Consider the following 18,637-nt stretch of genomic DNA (forward strand, 5'->3'; position numbering starts at 1 on the left):
ATCTGAGGTCAGGTTTGGGGGGATCTGGGGTCAGGTCTGGGGGGATCTGGGGTCAGGTCCGGGGGGATCTGAGGTCAGGTTTGGAGGGGATTTGGGGTCAGGTTTGGGGGGATCTGAGGTCAGGTTTGGAGGGGATTTGGGGTCAGGTTTGGAGGGGATTTGGGGTCAGGTTTGGGGGGATCTGGGGTCAGGTTTGGGGGGATCTGGGGTCAGGTTTGGAGGGGATTTGGGGTCAGGTTTGGAGGGGATCTGGGGTCAGGTTTGGGGGGATCTGGGGTCAGGTTTGGGGAGGATCTGGGATGAGGTTTGGGGGGATTTGGGGTCAGGTTTGGGGGGATCTGAGGTCAGGTTTTGAGGGATCTGGGGTTAGGTCTGGGGGGATCTGAGGTCAGGTTTGAGGGGGATCTGAGGTCAGGTTTGGAGGGGATCTGGGGTCAGGTTTGGGGGGATCTGGGGTCAGGTTTGGAGGGGATCTGGGGTCAGGTTTGGGGGGGATTTGGGGTCAGGTTTGGGGGGGATCTGGGATGAGGTTTGGGGGGATTTGGGGTCAGGTTTGGGGGATCTGGGGTCAGGTTTGGAGGGGATCTGGGGTCAGGTTTGGAGGGGATCTGAGGTCAGGTTTGGGGAGGATCTGGGGTCAGGTTTGGGGGGATTTGGGGTCAGGTTTGGGGGGATCTGAGGTCAGGTTTGAGGGGGATCTGAGGTCAGGTTTGGAGGGGATCTGGGGTCAGGTTTTGAGGGGATCTGAGTTCAGGCTTGGGGAGGATCTGGGATGAGGTTTGGGGGGGATTTGGGGTCAGGTTTGGGGGGATCTGAGGTCAGGTTTTGAGGGGATCTGGGGTCAGGTTTGGAGGGGATCTGAGGTCAGGTTTGGGGGGATCTGAGGTCAAGTTTGGAGGGGATCTGAGATCAGGTTTGGGGGGGATTTGGGGTCAGGTTGGGGGGGATCTGGGGTCAGGTTTGGGGGGATCTGGGGTCAGGTTTGGGGAGGATCTGGGATGAGGTTTGGGGGGATTTGGGGTCAGGTTTGGGGGGATCTGAGGTCAGGTTTTGAGGGATCTGGGGTTAGGTCTGGGGGGGATCTGAGGTCAGGTTTGAGGGGGATCTGAGGTCAGGTTTGGAGGGGATCTGGGGTCAGGTTTGGGGGGATCTGGGGTCAGGTTTGGAGGGGATCTGGGGTCAGGTTTGGGGGGGATTTGGGGTCAGGTTTGGGGGGGATCTGGGATGAGGTTTGGGGGGGATTTGGGGTCAGGTTTGGGGGGATCTGGGGTCAGGTTTGGAGGGGATCTGGGGTCAGGTTTGGAGGGGATCTGAGGTCAGGTTTGGGGAGGATCTGGGGTCAGGTTTGGGGGGGATTTGGGGTCAGGTTTGGGGGGATCTGAGGTCAGGTTTGAGGGGGATCTGAGGTCAGGTTTGGAGGGGATCTGGGGTCAGGTTTTGAGGGGATCTGAGTTCAGGCTTGGGGAGGATCTGGGATGAGGTTTGGGGGGATTTGGGGTCAGGTTTGGGGGGATCTGAGGTCAGGTTTTGAGGGGATCTGGGGTCAGGTTTGGAGGGGATCTGAGGTCAGGTTTGGGGGGATCTGAGGTCAAGTTTGGAGGGGATCTGAGGTCAGGTTTGGGGGGATCTGGGGGTCAGGTTTGGGGGGATCTGGGGTCAGGTTTGGAGGGGATCTGAGGTCAGGTTTGGAGGGGATCTGAGGTCAGGTTTGGGGGGGATTTGGGGTCAGGTTTGGGGGGATCTGGGGGTCAGGTTTTGAGGGGATCTGGGGTCAGGTTTGGAGGGGATCTGGGGTCAGGTTTGGGGGATCTGGGGTCAGGTTTTGAGGGGATCTGGGGTCAGGTTTGGGGCGATCTGGGGTCAGGTTTGGAGGGGATCTGAGGTCAGGTTTTGAGGGGATCTGAGGTCAGGTTTTGAGGGGATCTGGGGTCAGGTTTGGGGCGATCTGGGGTCAGGTTTGGAGGGGATCTGGGGTCAGGTTTGGGGGGATCTGGGGGTCAGGTTTGGGGGGATCTGGGGTCAGGTTTGGAGGGGATCTGAGGTCAGGTTTGGAGGGGATCTGAGGTCAGGTTTGGGGGGGATTTGGGGTCAGGTTTGGGGGGATCTGGGGGTCAGGTTTTGAGGGGATCTGGGGTCAGGTTTGGAGGGGATCTGGGGTCAGGTTTGGGGGGATCTGGGGTCAGGTTTGGAGGGGATCTGAGGTCAGGTTTGGGGGGATCTGAGGTCAGGTTTGGAGGGGATCTGGGGTCAGGTTTGGGGGGATCTGGGATCAGGTTTGGAGGGGATCTGAGTTCAGGCTTGGGGAGGATCTGGGGGTCAGGTTTGGAGGGGATCTGGGGTCAGTTTTGGAGGGGATCTGGGGTCAGGTTTGGAGGGGATCTGAGTTCAGGCTTGGGGAGGATCTGGGATGAGGTTTGGGGGGGATTTGGGGTCAGGTTTGGAGGGGATCTGAGGTCAGGTTTGGGGGGGATTTGGGGTCATGTTTGGAGGGGATCTGAGGTCAGGTTTGGAGGGGATTTGGGGTCAGGTTTGGAGGGATCTGAGGTCAGGTCTGGGGGGGGATTTGGGGTCAGGTTTGGGGGGATCTGAGGTCAGGTTTGGAGGGGATCTGGGGTCAGGTTTGGAGGGGATCTGGTGTCAGGTTTGGGGGGGATCTGGGGTCAGGTTTGGAGGGGATCTGGGGTCAGGTTTGGGGGGATCTGGGGGTCAGGTTTGGAGGGGATCTGGGGTCAGGTTTGGGGGGATCTGGGGTCAGGTTTGGGGGGGATTTGGGGTCAGGTTTGGAGGGGATTTGGGGTCAGGTTTGGGGGGATCTGAGGTCAGGTTTGGGGGGATCTGGGGGTCAGGTTTGGAGGGGATCTGGGGTCAGGTTTGGAGGGGATCTGAGGTCAGGTTTGGAGGGGATCTGGGGTCAGGTTTGGAGGGGATCTGGGGTCAGGTTTGAGGGGGATCTGGGGTCAGGTTTGGAGGGGATCTGGGGTCAGGTTTGGGGGGGATCTGGGGTCAGGTTTGGGGGTGGACTTGGGGTGGATTTTGGGTGGATTTGGGGGGAAATTTGGGGGTGTCCGGGGGGGGGGGGGGCGGGGCCTGTACCTACCGGTGACCAGGTCGAAGCAGGTGGTGTGGAACTTGCCCATGTAGAACTCCAGGCCGATGATGGCGAAGATGAGGATGGCGAAGAAGAGCAGGAGGCCGATCTGCAGCAGGGGGATCATCGCCTTCATGATGGACTTGAGGACCACCTGCAGACCTGCGGCACATTCGGGGAGGGGCTCAGCCACCACCCCCAGCCCCCTCCCCACCTCCCCTAAGCCCCTCCCCGCGCCCCCGCCCCCTCCCCCCCCCCCCCGGCACTCACTTGGGATCCCCGAGACCAGCTTGAGCGGCCGCAGGACGCGGACGGCGCGCAGGGTCCGCAGGTCGAACTGGGAGCCCACGGTGGCCAGGATGCTGCGGGCGAGGAGGGGGCACCAGCGGGTAAGGGACCCCCTGCCCACCACCCCCGGACCACCTCCACCCCCTCCCCCCGCCCCCTGAGCTGGCACAGCTAAGGGCACCTCCTGCCGCCGGGCTGTGCCGCTGGGGGGCGCTGAGCGCCAGGCGATGCCCCCGGGGGGGCCGCGGGGCCGCCGTGGGCTGCTCCAGGGAGGTGTCCTGGTGCCCACCCCGGGGCTGTGTGCCCACCTTGGTGCTGTGTGCCCACCTTGGTGCTCTGTGCCCACCCCGGTGCTGTGTGCCCACCCCGGTGCTGTGTGCCCACCCCGGGCTGTGTGCCCACCCCGGGGCTCTGTGCCCACCCCGGTGCTGTGTGCCCACCTTGGTGCTGTGTGCCCACCCCGGGCTGTGTGCCCACCTTGGTGCTCTGTGCCCACCCCGGGGCTGTGTGCCCACCCCGGGGCTCTGTGCCCACCTTGGTGCTGTGTGCCCACCCCGGGCTGTGTGGCCACGCCGGGGCTCTGTGCCCACCCCGCTGCTGTGTGCCCACCCAGGGGCTGTGTGCCCACCTCGGGGCCGTGTGCCCACCCCGGTGCTGTGTGCCCACCCCGGGCTGTGTGCCCACCCAAGGGCTCTGTGCCCCCCTTGGTGCTGTGTGCCCACCCCGGGGCTGTGTGCCCACCCCGGTGCTGTGTGCCCACCCCGGGGCTCTGTGCCCACCCCGGGGCTCTATGCCCACCCTGGGGCTGTGTGCCCACCTTGGTGCTCTGTGCCCACCCCGGTGCTGTGTGCCCACCTTGGTGCTGTGTGCCCACCTTGGTGCTGTGTGCCCACCCCGGGGCTGTGTGCCCACCTTGGTGCTGTGTGCCCACCTTGGTGCTCTGTGCCCACCCCGGTGCTGTGTGCCCACCCCGGGGCTGTGTGCCCACCTTGGTGCTGTGTGCCCACCTTGGTGCTGTGTGCCCATCCAAGGGCTCTGTGCCCACCCCGGGGCTCTGTGCCCACCCCGGTGCTGTGTGCCCACCCCGGGGCTCTGTGCCCACACCGGGGCTGTGTGCCCACCTTGGTGCTGTGTGCCCACCCCGGGCTGTGTGCCCACCTTGGTGCTGTGTGCCCACCCAGGGGCTCTGTGCCCACCCCGGTGCTGTGTGCCCACCCCGGGGCTGTGTGCCCACCTTGGTGCTCTGTGCCCACCCCGGGGCTCTGTGCCCACCCCGGTGCTGTGTGCCCACCCCGGGCTGTGTGCCCACCTTGGTGCTCTGTGCCCACCCTGGTGCTGTGTGCCCACCCCGGGGCTCTGTGCCCACCCTGAGCCCTCTGCGCCCACCTCGTGCCCATGGCTGTGCCCTCACTGCCACCCTGAGCCCTCTGTGCCCACCTCATGCCCATGGCTGTGCCCTCACTGCCACCCTGAGCCCTCTGTGCCCACCTCGTGCCCATGGCTGTGCCCTCACGGCCACCCTGAGCCCTCTGTGCCCACCTCGTGCCCATGGCTGTGCCCTCACGGCCACCCTGAGCCCTCTGTGCCCACCTCATGCCCATGGCTGTGCCCTCACTGCCACCCTGAGCCCTCTGCGCCCACCTCGTGCCCATGGCTGTGCCCTCACGGCCACCCTGAGCCCTCTGTGCCCACCTCGTGCCCATGGCTGTGCCTTCACTGCCACCCTGAGCCCTCTGTGCCCACCTCGTGCCCATGGTTGTGCCCTCACGGCCACCCTGAGCCCTCTGTGCCCACCTCGTGCCCATGGCTGTGCCCTCACTGCCACCCTGAGCCCTCTGTGCCCACCTCGTGCCCATGGCTGTGCCCTCACTGCCACCCTGAGCCCTCTGTGCCCACCTCGTGCCCATGGCTGTGCCTTCACTGCCACCCTGAGCCCTCTGTGCCCACCTCGTGCCCATGGCTGTGCCCTCACGGCCACCCTGAGCCCTCTGTGCCCACCTCATGCCCATGGCTGTGCCCTCACTGCCACCCTGAGCCCTCTGTGCCCACCTCGTGCCCATGGCTGTGCCCTCACGGCCACCCTGAGCCCTTCTGTGCCCACCTCGTGCCCACGGCTGTGCCACGACCTCCCTGCCACACGCCCAGATGCCCACGGCTGTGCCATCCCCCCCCCAGCGTGTGCCCCGCACCCCCACACCGCCCCTCCAGGCTGGCACGACGCCCCCCCCCACCCCCCCCGGGGCTGTGCCAACCCCTCTTGGGTGCCCAGATGCCCTCCCCCCCCTCCCCCCGGCCAGCCCCGTGCCAGGCTGATGCCCACGTGCCCGCGGCGGTGCCAGCAGCCGGTGCCGGCAGCGCGGGCGGCAGCTCCTGAGCTATTTTTAGCCTTTCCGGGCCCAGAGCCTGGCACAGGGTGCCCGGGGACCCAGCTGGCACAGCACGGGGTGGGGGAGGGTCCCAGGAGCCCTCGGATGGACCCCCAAGGGTCCCTCCCCTCTCCCCTCCCCCCCCCCCTCCGAGGGTCTCCTCCTGCAGCCGCGGCAGCCCCCAGGCGCCCCCTGGCATGGCACTGCTGGGGGCATGGGTGGGCACAGGGTGGCATCAGGGAGGCGTTCAGAGGGTGCAGGTCGGGCAGGAGGGCACCCAGGGGACCCCCAGCTGCTCCCCAGGCGGCGGTGCCCACGGGGGTGGGGGGGGGGGGGGGGGGGGGGGGGGGAGGTAGGGGCCGGGGGGCTGGGTGCCAGCTGCGGGGTTGCCACGAGCGGTGGGTGCCAGGCGGGTGCCAGGCGGGTGAGTGGCACCGCAGGGAAATGTTGTGACAGCCCCGAGAGGCACCGAGCGCCGCGGGCGCCTGGCACCGGCGGCTGGCACCGGCGGCTGGCACCGGCGGCTGGCACCGCTGACTGCCCGGCCCTGCGCACGGGTGGGCACACGGGCGGTGGGCACAGGCAGGGGCGCACGGGTGGGCACACACCCGGGCACCCCCTCCCCATCCCCCTGTGCCCCCCCCACCCCCTCCCTCCCTGCTGCCCTGCCTGGCTGCCTCCCCTCACGACTGCAGGGCAGGGGTCGGCAGCGCTGCGCTGGCAGCCCCTCTGGCGCCCCTCTGGCGCCCTCCGGTGCCCCTCTGGTGCCCTCTGGTGCCCACCCGGTGAGGACCACCACGAAGTCCATCACGTTCCAGCCGTTCCGCAGGTAGGAGCCCTTGTGGAAGGCGAAGCCCAGGGCGATGATCTTGATCCCGGCCTCGAAGCAGAAGATGCCAATGAAGTAGGGCTCGGTGTCGTCCTGGGGTGGGCACAGGCAGAGGGCACCCTGAGGAGCCAGCCCCACCCCTCCCCCTCACCCTCACCTCCCCCCCCAAGCTGCAGGGAAGGGACTGGGAGCCATGGGGGGCACCACCCCCAACCCCCCCCCCCCCCCCCAATCCGGAGCTACTGAAGGGCACCGAAGTGCCCAGGAGGCAGCGAGGTGGTGCCAGGATGGAGAGGAAGCTCCTGAGGGGCACCCAGGCGGTGCCAGGCTGGAGAGCTGGGGGCGAGGAAGCCCCCGAGGGGCACCCAGGGCAAGGGGAGGGTCGAGGACCAAGCTCCTGCCCCAGGCCAGCAGAGCTGCTGGGGAGGGACTGGCAGTGCTGCAGGGGGCACCAAGGTGGGCAGGAGGCAGCAAGGAGGTCCCCAAGGGGCTGTGCTGGGGGTGGCAGGAGGCAGAGTGTGGGCAGCAGGGCACAGAGGGAGCTGCTCCTGACCCCCCCTCTGCCCTGCCCCAGCCAGCTGTGGGCACCCCCCCAGCTGGCAGTGCCCAGGGCAGAGCCCAGCAGGCCTTGAGGAGAGGCTGAGGGCACCTCCCTGGCTGCTGCTGTGGGGCAGCCCCCAGAGGGCATCTGCTGCATGCTGGGGAGGGGGGCAGGAGGCTGGGGGCTGGCACCTGCTGAGTGGTGCCCAGGGCTGTGCCCAGGGGCAGCCCAGGAGGTGCCAGCAGCAGCAGCAGCAACCTCCTGGCTTGGAGGCTTCAGAGGCCCTGGCAGAGGTTTGGTGGAGGCCTCCCTGCAGAGCTCCCAACCCCAGCTGCCCCCCTGGGCACCCAGCTGTGGGCATCCAGCTGTGGGCAGCCGCTGGGGAGGGGGCTCCAGAGGTCTCTTCCCACGCTGGGATTCGGGGAGGGGGAGGGGAGGATTCTATGCCCGGCCTGAAGCCACCGACAGGGGACCCAGGGACACTCCTTGGCATCACCTCACCCTTGGGGGGGTGGTGGGGGTGAGGGGAGGGCATTTTGGGGGGCACCGCCGGCCCCTTGCCCCCCTTGCCGCCCCCCTCCCCGGCCGCCGAGGGGGTGGGAGGTGGCCGCTGCCTGCCGGCGCGTCCCAGATTCCCGGCAAGGAGGAAACTGGGACGGCCGCAGCGGCTCCGCGGGGACCGGGAGCGGTGCCCACCCCGTGCCAGGGGCTGGCAGCCAGCCCTGCCCTGCCCTGCGCTGCCCTGCGCTGCCCTCCGCGCCCGGCCGGGCTGGGGACCTGCGCCGGGCACCCCGAAAGTGGCACGGGGGGGGGGGGGGAATGGGGACCCTCACTGATGCCCTGGGGGATGCCCATGACCCCTCACAGGTGCCCTGGCATGACTGGGGACCCTCACTGTACCCCTGGGGGGTGCCCATGATGCCTCAATGGTGCCCTGGCACGACTGGGGACCCTCACTGTACCCCTGGGGGATGCCCATGACCCCTCACAGGTGCCCTGGCACGACTGGGGACCCTCACTGTACCCCTGGGGGGTGCCCATGACCCCTCACTGGTGCCCTGGCACGACTGGGGACCCTCACTGTACCCCTGGGGGGTGCCCATGACGCCTCACTGGTGCCCTGGCACGACTGGGGACCCTCACTGTACCCCTGGGGGGTGCCCATGACCCCTCACTGGTGCCCTGGCACGACTGGGGACCCTCACTGGTGCCCTGGGGGATGCCCATGACCCCTCACTGGTGCCCTGGCAGGACTGGGGACCCTCACTGTACCCCTGGGGGGTGCCCATGACCCCTCACTGGTGCCCTGGGGGATGCCCATGACCCCTCACTGGTGCCCTGGCACGACTGGGGACCCTCACTGTACCCCTGTGGGGTGCCCATGACCCCTCAATGGTGCCCTGGCACGACTGGGGACCCTCACTGTACCCCTGGGGGGTGCCCATGACCCCTCACTGGTGCCCTGGGGGATGCCCATGACCCCTCACTGGTGCCCTGGCAGGACTGGGCACCCTCACCGCTGCCCCGGGGAGCGCCCACAGCCCCTGGCTGTAGCCCTGGGGGCCGGGGGGGGGTGCCCCCTGGCCCCCCACTCACCAGCCTCTCGGACATGGGGGTCTTGTCCTCGTCGGGCAGGTGCTGCTCCAGTGCCAGGACGATGCAGTTGGCAATGATGGTGGCAAGGATCATGTATTCAAAAGGAGTGGTGCCAGTCAAGGGCCAACTCGGCTCTGCCAACCCCCTCCGAGGGGGGTGCGGGGAGGTGGGGGAGGGGAGGGGACCCCCCCCCCAAGCTGTGCTGCTCGGCGCCTAAATCCCTTCGGAATCCTTCCCCCCCCCTTCCCCCCCCCCCCGCGCGATGCCCTGCTCCGTGCCCATCGCTCTGCCTTGTGCCCCGGGCGGTTGGCAGCGGCGGTGCCAGCCTCGCCCGCCCGCTCCGCGGCTCATTAATTGCTCCATCAAAGCCTCGACCCCCGGCGGCCTCCCGCTCCGCGCCGCGGCAGCCTCCTCCCGCCCGGCGCCGCCGATCAAAGCCGCTCGGTGCCAACCGGGACCCTGCCGAGACCTACAACGACCCCCGCGGGGCACCGCCGCCTGCCAACCCCCGCCCCGTGCGCTGCCAACCGTGGGAACCCCCCCCCCGGCGTGGGTTTGGGGGGGGGGGGGAGGCAAAGAGGGGGGCAGGAGGGTTCCTGGGGCTGGGGAATGCCAAGGGAGGGCTGGGGAGGGGGGGGGCAGGACCCTCCCCAGGCCTGTAGGCTCGGGGGGAGTTCTGTGCCATGCTGGGTGGGCAGAGTGGCATCGCCCCCACCCTTACCCTCCCCACCCCCCCCCCCACCCTGCCAGTTTGCAACCGGTTTGTGCCAGGGGCACCGAATTGGCATTGGGTGCTGTGTGGCACGGCTGCCTGGCACGGCACGGCTGCCTGGCACGGCTGCCTGGCGTGGCACAGCTATCCAGGGCACCTCTCTGGCATGGCACACCCCTGGCATGGCACAAATACCCAGGCCAGCAGGGCTCCCAGCATGGCACAGCCCTGCCACAGGGCACAGCTCCCTGGCACCGCGCAGCTCCCTGGCACCGCACAGCTCTCCAGCTGTGGGCACCGATATCCGGAGGCCATCTCTGCCCCTCCCCCCCCCGCCCCCCCCCCCCCCCAAAAAGCAGGGCTGGGGTCGGGGCAGTGCCCACCTGGCCCCCCCCCCCCCCCGTGCCCTGCCACCCCCTCGCACCGTGCCCAGCGTGACGCCGGGGGTGGCACCGCGGCAGGCCGGTGCCCACCTGGGCTCGCCGGGGGTGGGTGGCACCACCAGCGCCCTCCCCAGCACCCCCTGCTCCGCGGGGCCGATGCCAGCGCCCCTGGGCTCCCGCGGCCGGGGGGGATTAGGTGCTGGGGGGAGGAGGGGAAGGTGCCAGGGGTGCCCCCCATGCCCATCCTGCTGCGGCACAGCCGCGGCTGCCACCGCCGGAGTTGCTTCCGCCCAGCAAAGTCCTTCCCCCCCCCTTCCCCCTTGGCATCTGCTCCCCGTGCCGGTGCCACCAGCGCCTCACCGGTGCCACCAGAGCCTCGCCGGTGCCACCAGCGCCACATCAGTGCCACCAGCGCCACATCAGTGCCATCAGAGCCTCACCAATGCCACCAGCACCACATCAGTGCCATCAGAGCCTCACCAATGCCACCAGCACCACACCAGTGCCACCAGCACCACATCAGTGCCACCAGAGCCTCACCAATGCCACCAGCACCACACCAGTGCCACCAGCACCTCACCAAAGCCACCAGTGCCTCCCCAGTGCCACCAGGACCTCCCCAGTGCCACCAGCACCACATCAGTGCCTCCCCAGTGCCACACCAGCGCCACACCATTGCCACCAGCACCACACCAGTGCCACCAGCACCACACCAGTGCCACCAGAGCCTCACCAATGCCACCAGCACCGCACCAGTGCCACCAGCACCTCACCAAAGCCACCAGTGCCTCCCCAGTGCCACCAGGACCTCCCCAGTGCCACCAGCACCACATCAGTGCCACCCCAGTGCCACCAGCACCTCCCCAGTGCCACACCAGCGCCAGCACTGCCACACCAGTGCCACCAGCACCACAGCAGTGCCACCAGCACCACATCAGTGCCACCAGAGCCTCACCAAAGCTACCAGTGCCTCCCCAGTGCCACCAGCACCTCCCCAGTGCCACACCAGCGCCAGCACTGCCACACCAGTGCCACCAGCACCACAGCAGTGCCACCAGCACCACATCAGTGCCACCAGAGCCTCACCAAAGCTACCAGTGCCTCCCCAGTGCCACCAGCACCACATCAGTGCCTCCCCAGTGCCACCAGCACCTCCCCAGTGCCACACCAGCGCCAGCACTGCCACACCAGTGCCACCAGCACCACAGCAGTGCCACCGGCACCACCAGTGCCACCCCAGCACCGCGCCAGTGCCATCCGCATGGCACCCACCGGTGCCACCTCCCCCGGTCCGACCCAGCCAGCACCACGCCGGTGCCACACCGGCACCACCACCACCACCACCACCTGCACCGGCCCCGCACCGGCAGCCGCCAGCCGGCCCCGGGGCCGACATTTCGGTGCTGCACCGGGGCCGCAGCTCCGTCACCGAGCGCCAGAGCACCGCCGCTGCGGCACCGCTGCCCGCTGGGGGCACCGCCGGCGCCCGGTGCCCGAACGCTGCCCTCCCCCGCGGCCTCCCCCCCCCCCCGCGCCCCCTCCCCCGCTTTTAGGAGAGGGGTCCCCAAAAAGCTCGGGGGTGACCCACGGCTGGCACCGAGCCCATAGCTTCCCCCCCCCCCCCCTCCAAGCCCCCCGCGGTGCCCCCCAGCCCCCCCAGGGCCTTGGCGGTGGGGGGCAGTGCCACATTTGGGGAGGGGGCGCAGGAATGGGGGGGGGGGGGGGAGGGGGAACATGCCAGGGGGTGCCCAAGGCCCCGCGGTGATGCCCCCAAACGGCCTCCCCGCACCCCCCCCCCCCCCCCAAGTGGGTCAGGCCGGGGGGAGTGGACAAAGCCTGGGGCAGCCCCCGGGGGGGGGGGGGATGGCTCCTGCTGGCGCTGGGGGGGGGGGCTAAGCCCAGCAGCAAGGGGTGGGGGGGTACATGGGGGGGGCAGGTCAGGGCCCCCCCCCCCCCCCCCGAGAATTAGGGCACCGAGAAACTGCTGCAATGGAGACCCCGACCCCAGCCCCCAGCAGGAGCCAGACCCCCCCCCCCCAAACCCTCCCCCCCCCCCCCCCCCAGGCAGGACTGGCACTGGGCAGGGGCCAATGGGGCAAGGGGTTGGGGACCCCAGGATGGGGCTGGGGGTCGCAGTGCAGGGCAAGGGCACAGGGACCCCAGCGTGGGGGCAGGGAGCTGGGGCAGGACGTGGGGGGCAGGGACCCCAATGTAGGGCACAGGGCAGGGGCCAGGGAGCCTCGGGGAGGGAAGGGGGGGAAGGGGATCCCCAGTGCAGTGCATGGGGGCAGGGACCCCAGCGTGGGGATGGAGACCTCCTGCTGGGCAGGGAGATGAGGACCCCAAGGTGGGGCTGGGGACCTGGTGCAGGATGAGGCCAGGGGGAGCTGCTGCGGGGATGGAGACCCCAATGTAGGTCAGGGGGGATGGGGCCGGGGGCTGGGGGCAGGGCTGGGGACAGGGACCCCAGAATGGGGACAGGGACCTGGGGCAAAGCAGGGGATGGGGACATGGGATGGGGACCCCGGTGGGGGGCAAGGGGGGAGGGGGAGGATGTGGGGACCCCCTGCAGGGCAAGGGGCTGGGGGAGGAGGGATGGGGACAGGGAATGGGGACACAGGATGGGGCTGGGGACCCCCCCGCAGGTCAGGGGGGGCTGGGGACAGGGAATGGGGACACAGGATGGGGCTGGGGACCCCCCTGCAGGTCGGGGGGGGGGGGGGGGCTGGGGACAGGGAACGGGGACATAGAAGGAGGACCCTGGTGCAGGGCAAGGGGCTGGGGGCCGTGGGATGGGGGTCAGGGGGATGGGGACACAGCTCAGGGGGGGCTGGGGACAGGGAATGGGGACCCTGGTGCAGGGCAAGGGGCTGGGGGACACGAGATGGGGACCCCCCCTGCAGGTCGGGGGGGGGCTGAGGACACGGAATGGGGACATGAGATGAGGACCCTGATGCAGGTGGGGGGGGGGGGGGCCGAGGACATGGAATGGGGACACGAGGCGGGTCTGGGGGATGAGGGTGGGGGGTGCTGAGGACATGGAATGGGGCCACAGGATGAGGCCCTGCTGCAGGGCACCGCGGCCGGAGCCCTGAGCCGGGGGGCAGGGGCTGAGGGACCCCTGATGGAGGGCAAGGGGATGGGGGACATGAGATTGGGGAGGGGAGCGGGGGGGGGGGGGGGTGGGTGTTGGAGGTGGGGGGGTGCCGAGGACACGGGGTGGTGGTGGGGGGGATGCTGAGGACACAGGATGAGGCCCCTGCAGCCGCAGGGGGGGGGGGGGGGGGGAACCCCGGAGCCGGGGGGGGCAGGGGCTGAGGGACCCTTGGTGCAGGCTGGGACGCAGCGGATGGAGACCGCGGAGCGGGAGCGGAGCGGGGAGGGAAGGGACGGACCCCCGATGGCGGCGGGGTGGTGGGCACGGGCCGGGGGCGGCCCGGTGCCGGGGAGCCCCCCCCCCCCGGGAAGGATATGGCCATTCGGTGATCTTTTTGGCGTATTTCCTCACCACGTTGTCCTCGCTGAAGAGGAAGAGCGAGCGGTTGACGGTGAGGCAGTTCTGCCGGACCGGGATGGGGTTGTAGAGGGCCATGGTCCGCGCCCGCTGGGCCATCGACTGCTTGTACATCCTCTGCGCCCCCGGGGGGCCGCCCTGCCGGGGACCCCCCAGCCCTCGGCCCCCCGCCGCCGCCGCCGTCGCTGCCACCGCCGCCGCCGCCGTCGTTGCCCCGGGGCCGCCGCCGCCGCCGCCGCCGCCTGCCCCGTAGCGGGCCGGTGCCTCATCGCCGAAGCGAGCCATCCTGCGGAGAACCGGCGCCTCACGCTGCTGAGACCGGCACCGGCGACGAGCTCATCGCATCCCATGGGATCGGGAACGGGGATGGGGAGAAGACAGGCGGAGGATTTGGGGAGGGGGGGGAGGTGGGGGACGGGGAACGGGGGACACACCGGGGGCCGTCCCGGGGATGATCGTTCAGGCGGGAGCAGCAGGGACCGGCCCGAGCATCCTCATCCTCATCCTTCCTCTGCGGCGGGCACCGGCGGGCGCTGCTTCCCCCCCCCCCCCCTCCCCGCGCCCCCCCCCCTCCGCGAACCGGTAGCGGCGGGGGGGGCGGTGCGGCACCCCCGGGATGGAGAGAAAAAGGAAGGTTTGGAGGTGGCGGCGGGGAAGGGGTGGGGGGGAAGAAGACCGGGGGAGAGGAGGGGGGGTCCCGCTGCTGCTGCCGCCGGTGCCGGTGACCGAGGAGGGAGGAATGTGGGGGGAGGGAACGGCGGGGGGGAGGTCTTGATGTAGCGGGGGGGGGGGGGGTCGGGGGGTCGAGGAGCCCCTCTGCAGCAATCGGAGGGGGAGGTTGATAGGGAGGAAGGGGGAGGGGGGGGCCCGGTCACCTCCCGGGAGCCGTTACCGGGGGCGGCTTCGAGCACCGGAGCGGGGGGGGGAGGGGAGGGGGGGGGGTGGAATCCTCCCCCCTCTATAAAAAGAAATAAGAATAAAAAATCCTCAAATCGGTGAAAAATCCAAAAGGGTTTAAAAAAAGCCCTGGCGGGGAGGTCGCGGGGGGGTGGTCGCCGTTGCCTTTCCCCCCCCCCGCCCCCCAGCCCCCCGCCCCCCGGCCACGCTTCAGTGTCGCTGGGGCCGGGCGGGGGTCGCCGTCAGCCCCCCCGGCAGCAGCGGGGCGGCAGGGCCCATGGGCCCGGGCTGCGGCAGAGCCTCCGCTGCTGCTGCTCCTCCTCCTCCTCCTCCTCCTCCTCCTGCTCTGCCCGCGGGGCTCTTCCTCCACCCCCCCCCCCCCACCCCCTCCTCCTCCTCCTCCTCCTCCTCCTCCTCCTCCTGCCGGGTCAGGGCTAAAACGAGAGCGGTGCTGGGGAGGGGGGGGGGGCGGACCGGGGGGAGGGGGCTGGGGAGGAGGAAGCGCTGGGGAGGGGGTGGGAGAGCCCCGGGAGGTTCCGAGTGGCACCCACCGGGCACCGGCAGCGGCAGGAGGGGGGGGCACGGAGCTGGGGGGAGGGTGAAGGTGTGGGCAGGGGGCTGCGGGGGGCACGGGGGGTGCCAAGGTGTGGGTGAGGGCACCCCACGAGGGTGCCGAGCTGTGGGCAGGGGGCTGTGGGGTTGGAAAGAAAGCCGGGCAGGGGTCTCCGGGGGGCAGGGCGGGGGGAAGCATGGGGCAGGAGTATGCCAAGCTGTGGGCACGGGGGGCACACGTGTGCCAAGCCACGGGTGGAGGTCTGCCGTGGGCACGAGTGGGCAAGGCCACGTGCGAGGTGGTGCCACACGCGTGTGCAGGGGCACAGGGTGGGCATGGGAGGCTGTGCCCACCCGTGGGGCCGGGCAGGGGCCTGTGCCAGCCCCGTGTGTGCCACCCCTGCACCCTGGCATGGCCTCGTGGCTGGCACAGGTGACCGCCCTGAGTGCCAGGGCAGGGCCCTGCAGGAGGCTGCTCTGTGTCACCCCTGAGGGGACCCCAGGGTGGCTTCATCCCTTCCCTTCCCATCCCATCCCATCCCGTCCCATCCCATCCCACCCCCATCTGATCCCATTATCCCTTTATCCCACTTCATCCCCATCCCATTATCCCATCCTATCCCATCCCATCCTATCCCCAACCCATTCCTTTGCCCCAGCATGGTTATCCCATTCCATTATCTCTTTATCCCATCTCATCCCATCCTGCCCTATCCCACCCCCATCCCATCCCTTTATCCCATCCCATTCCATCCTATCCCATCCCTTTATCCCATTCCATGCCTTTATCCCATCCCATCCCATTCCATCCCTTTATCCCATCCCATCCCATCCCATCCCTTTATCCTATCCCATCCTATCCTATCCCATCCCATCCCATCCCATCCCTTTATCCCATCCCATCCCATCCTATCCCTTTATCCCATCCCATCCCATCCTCTCCCATCCCATCCCTTTATCCCATCCCATCCTACCCCATCCCATCCCTTTATCCCATCCCATCCTATCCCATCCCTTTATCCCATCCCATCCCATCCCATCCCTTTATCCTATCCCATCCTATCCCTTTATCCCATCCCTTTATCCCATCCCATCCCATCCCTTTATCCTATCCCATCCTATCCCATCCCATCCCATCCCATCCCATCCCATCCCATCCCATCCTTTTATCCCATCCCATCCCATCCCTTTATCCTATCCCATCCTATCCCATCCCATCCCTTTATCCCATCCCATCCCATCCCTTTATCCCATCCCATCCCTTTATCCCATCCCATCCCATCCCTTTATCCTATCCCATCTCATCCCATCCCATCCCATCCCATCCCATCCCATCCCATCCCATCCCATCCCATCCCATCCCTTTATCCTATCCCATCTCATCCCATCCCTTTATCCCATCCCTTTATCCTATCCCATCCCATCCCATCCCTTTATCCCATCCCATCCCTTTATCCTATCCCATCCCATCCCATCCTATCCCATCCCATGCCTTTATCCCATCCCATCCCATCCCTTTATCCCATCCCTTTATCCCATCCCATCCCTTTATCCCATCCCATCCTATCCCATCCCATCCCATCCCTTTATCCTATCTCATCCTATCCCATCCCATCCCATCCCTTTATCCTATCCCATCCCATCCCTTTATCCTATCCCATGTCTTTATCCCATCCCATCCCTTTATCCTATCCCATCCCTTTATCTTATCCCTTTATCCCATGCCTTTATCTTATCCCTTTATCCCATGCCTTTATCCCATCCCATCCCATCCCTTTATCCCATCCCTTTATCCCATCCCTTTATCCCATCCCATCCCATCCCATCCCATCCCATCCCATCCCATCCCTTTATCCTATCCCTTTATCCCATGCCTTTATCCCATCCCATCCCATCCCTTTATCCCATCCCTTCATCCCCTCCCATCCTCTTGCACCTCATCCCCATCCTGTGACCCCATCCTCATTATCCCATCCCACTCCCCCCCCCTCCCTTTATCCCTTCCCATCCCCTGCTCCCTTTCTGCCCCCCGGGTGCCCCCAGCCCCGCTGCTGACGTCAGAGCCTTTTGTCCTGGCACTGCCTTTGTCCTGGCACCGCGGCCACGTGCCAGGCTGCCGCCGCCGGGCACAGGCACCAGGGCGGTGCCAGCTGCGGGGAGGGAGGGGGTGAGGGGCAGCAGGGCCAAGGGCACCCCCCCGCGGGACCCTCCTGGCCGCCCCCCCCCCCCCCCCCCCGGCTTGGCCTCTTTGCCCTCACCAAACCCTGCCACGGATGATGCCCGTGGAGAGGGGTGGCAGTGGCACGGCTTGGGTGGTGCCATCCTGCCGATGCCCGCCGAAAGTTGGTGGCCCCCAGAGCCCCATGGACCCCCCTCGGATGCCCCAATATCCACCCACGACCCCCCACCCCCCCCCAGCCCTTGGCTGGGTGGTGCCAGCGGTGCCAGCTGTGCCACGTTCCACCGGTGAGGAACTGGTGCCAAGCTGGGGGTGCCCTGGCAGGGCTGGGAGGGGGTGGGGGTGGTGGGTAGGGTCCCCTTTGGCATCACCAGGGTGCAGTGGCAGCTCGCAGCCCCCCCCCCCCCCCCCCCCCCCCCCCCCCCCCCCCATGGCAGGAGCTTGGCACTGCCCACGGCGGGGATGTGGCACCGAGGTGCTGGGGGACAGCACCCTCAGAACCACCACCCGGGGGAGAAGCCTCTGCTGCCCGGCAGCGCCTGGCACCCCTGTGCCCGCTGAGGTGCCCACCCCGGGGCTGGCACGTGTGTGCCCGGCGGGCAGGCGCGTGCGGGCGCGGGGGGTGGCCGCGGGCAGCGCTGCCAGGCTCTGGGCTCAGCACTTTCCCTGGCCGGCTGCCGGCGTCGAGGTGCCAACACCACCCCCGTGCCAGGCTCTGGTGGGGGGCACCTGGCCTGGCTCCTACCACCCAGGTGGGTCCCTGAGACCTCCCCCCCCCCCCCCCAGGGAGCCAGCCCCTGGTTCTGGGTGGCCTGGCCGCGGTGCCCCCCTTTGCCCGCTTGCAGATGGGCAGCCGAGGGTGCCAACAGCCGGCGTGGGCACCGCCGGGGGGCACCGCAGCCCCTCGGCCCCGTGCCGGCTCCGGCCCTGCTGCCAGGGAGGGCTTTCTCCACGGTGCGGGAGGAGGGCAGGATGAGGCCCCCGCAGTGGATCTGGGTCGCCCAGGCTGTGCCAACCTGGCCACCCTGCTGCGGGCGCATCCTGCACCGCCTCCCAGCCTGGCACTGCCAGCTCCGCAGCCCTGGCTCGGTTCCCCCCCCCCCCCCCCCCCCGCCCCGGTACAAACCCAGCGCCGGTGCTTTGGCATCGCCCACCGGATCCTGCCCCACCCCCAGCCGTGGCGCTGCCACCGCCCAGGTGTGTGCCAGGGCTGGCTGTGCCAGGGCTGTGCCAGGGCTGTGCCAGGGACGCTGCGGGGCCACATCCTGCTGCGCGCAAAGCTCAGCAGGGTCCTGGGGCAGCGCCTGGCACCGGGGCACAGCTCAGGGCAGCCCCCCCCCCCGGGCAGCACCAACCTTGCCACCCTCTGTGCCCAGCACCAGCTGCGGCCACTGGGAGGCGCCAGAGAGCCCGCGGGGGGCGCAGGCATGGGGAGGGAAGTGCCGGGGACACGGCGGGGGGGGGGAGACCGGGGAGGACAGGGACGCTCCTGAGCCCTGCGGACCTGCCCCGGAGCAGGGGCACAGCGCTGGGCACCCGTGGGGCATCTGTGGGGCACACGTGGGGCTGGTTGCCATGGCAACCACGGCACCACCCCCACCCCCACCCCCGATTGCCGCGGGCCCCGTTGCCGGGGGCGGGCGGTGATCCCGGTGGCCACGGGCCCCGGTTGGCCACGGGCATCCCTGGCTG

The 18,637-nt window shown here is 68.8% G+C and overlaps 1 protein-coding gene across 1 annotated transcript in view; it reads right to left on the reverse strand.

The window, feature by feature from the left end:
• CACNA1A (calcium voltage-gated channel subunit alpha1 A) overlaps nucleotides 1-13,872 on the reverse strand; it is a gene marked incomplete at its 3' end in the record, with an annotated part of 53,922 nt that extends 40,050 nt beyond the window's left edge. Inside the window, 6 exon segments of the mRNA XM_054179565.1 lie at nucleotides 3,098-3,250; nucleotides 3,359-3,450; nucleotides 6,525-6,664; nucleotides 8,709-8,814; nucleotides 13,277-13,603; nucleotides 13,752-13,872. Of these exon segments, the coding sequence (XP_054035540.1) occupies nucleotides 3,098-3,250; nucleotides 3,359-3,450; nucleotides 6,525-6,664; nucleotides 8,709-8,814; nucleotides 13,277-13,602 (817 nt within the window).
• Nucleotides 13,873-18,637: the final 4,765 nt, after the last annotated feature.

Source organism: Dryobates pubescens, unplaced genomic scaffold, assembly GCF_014839835.1.
Source record: "Dryobates pubescens isolate bDryPub1 unplaced genomic scaffold, bDryPub1.pri scaffold_85_arrow_ctg1, whole genome shotgun sequence".
Taxonomy (NCBI): domain Eukaryota; kingdom Metazoa; phylum Chordata; class Aves; order Piciformes; family Picidae; genus Dryobates; species Dryobates pubescens.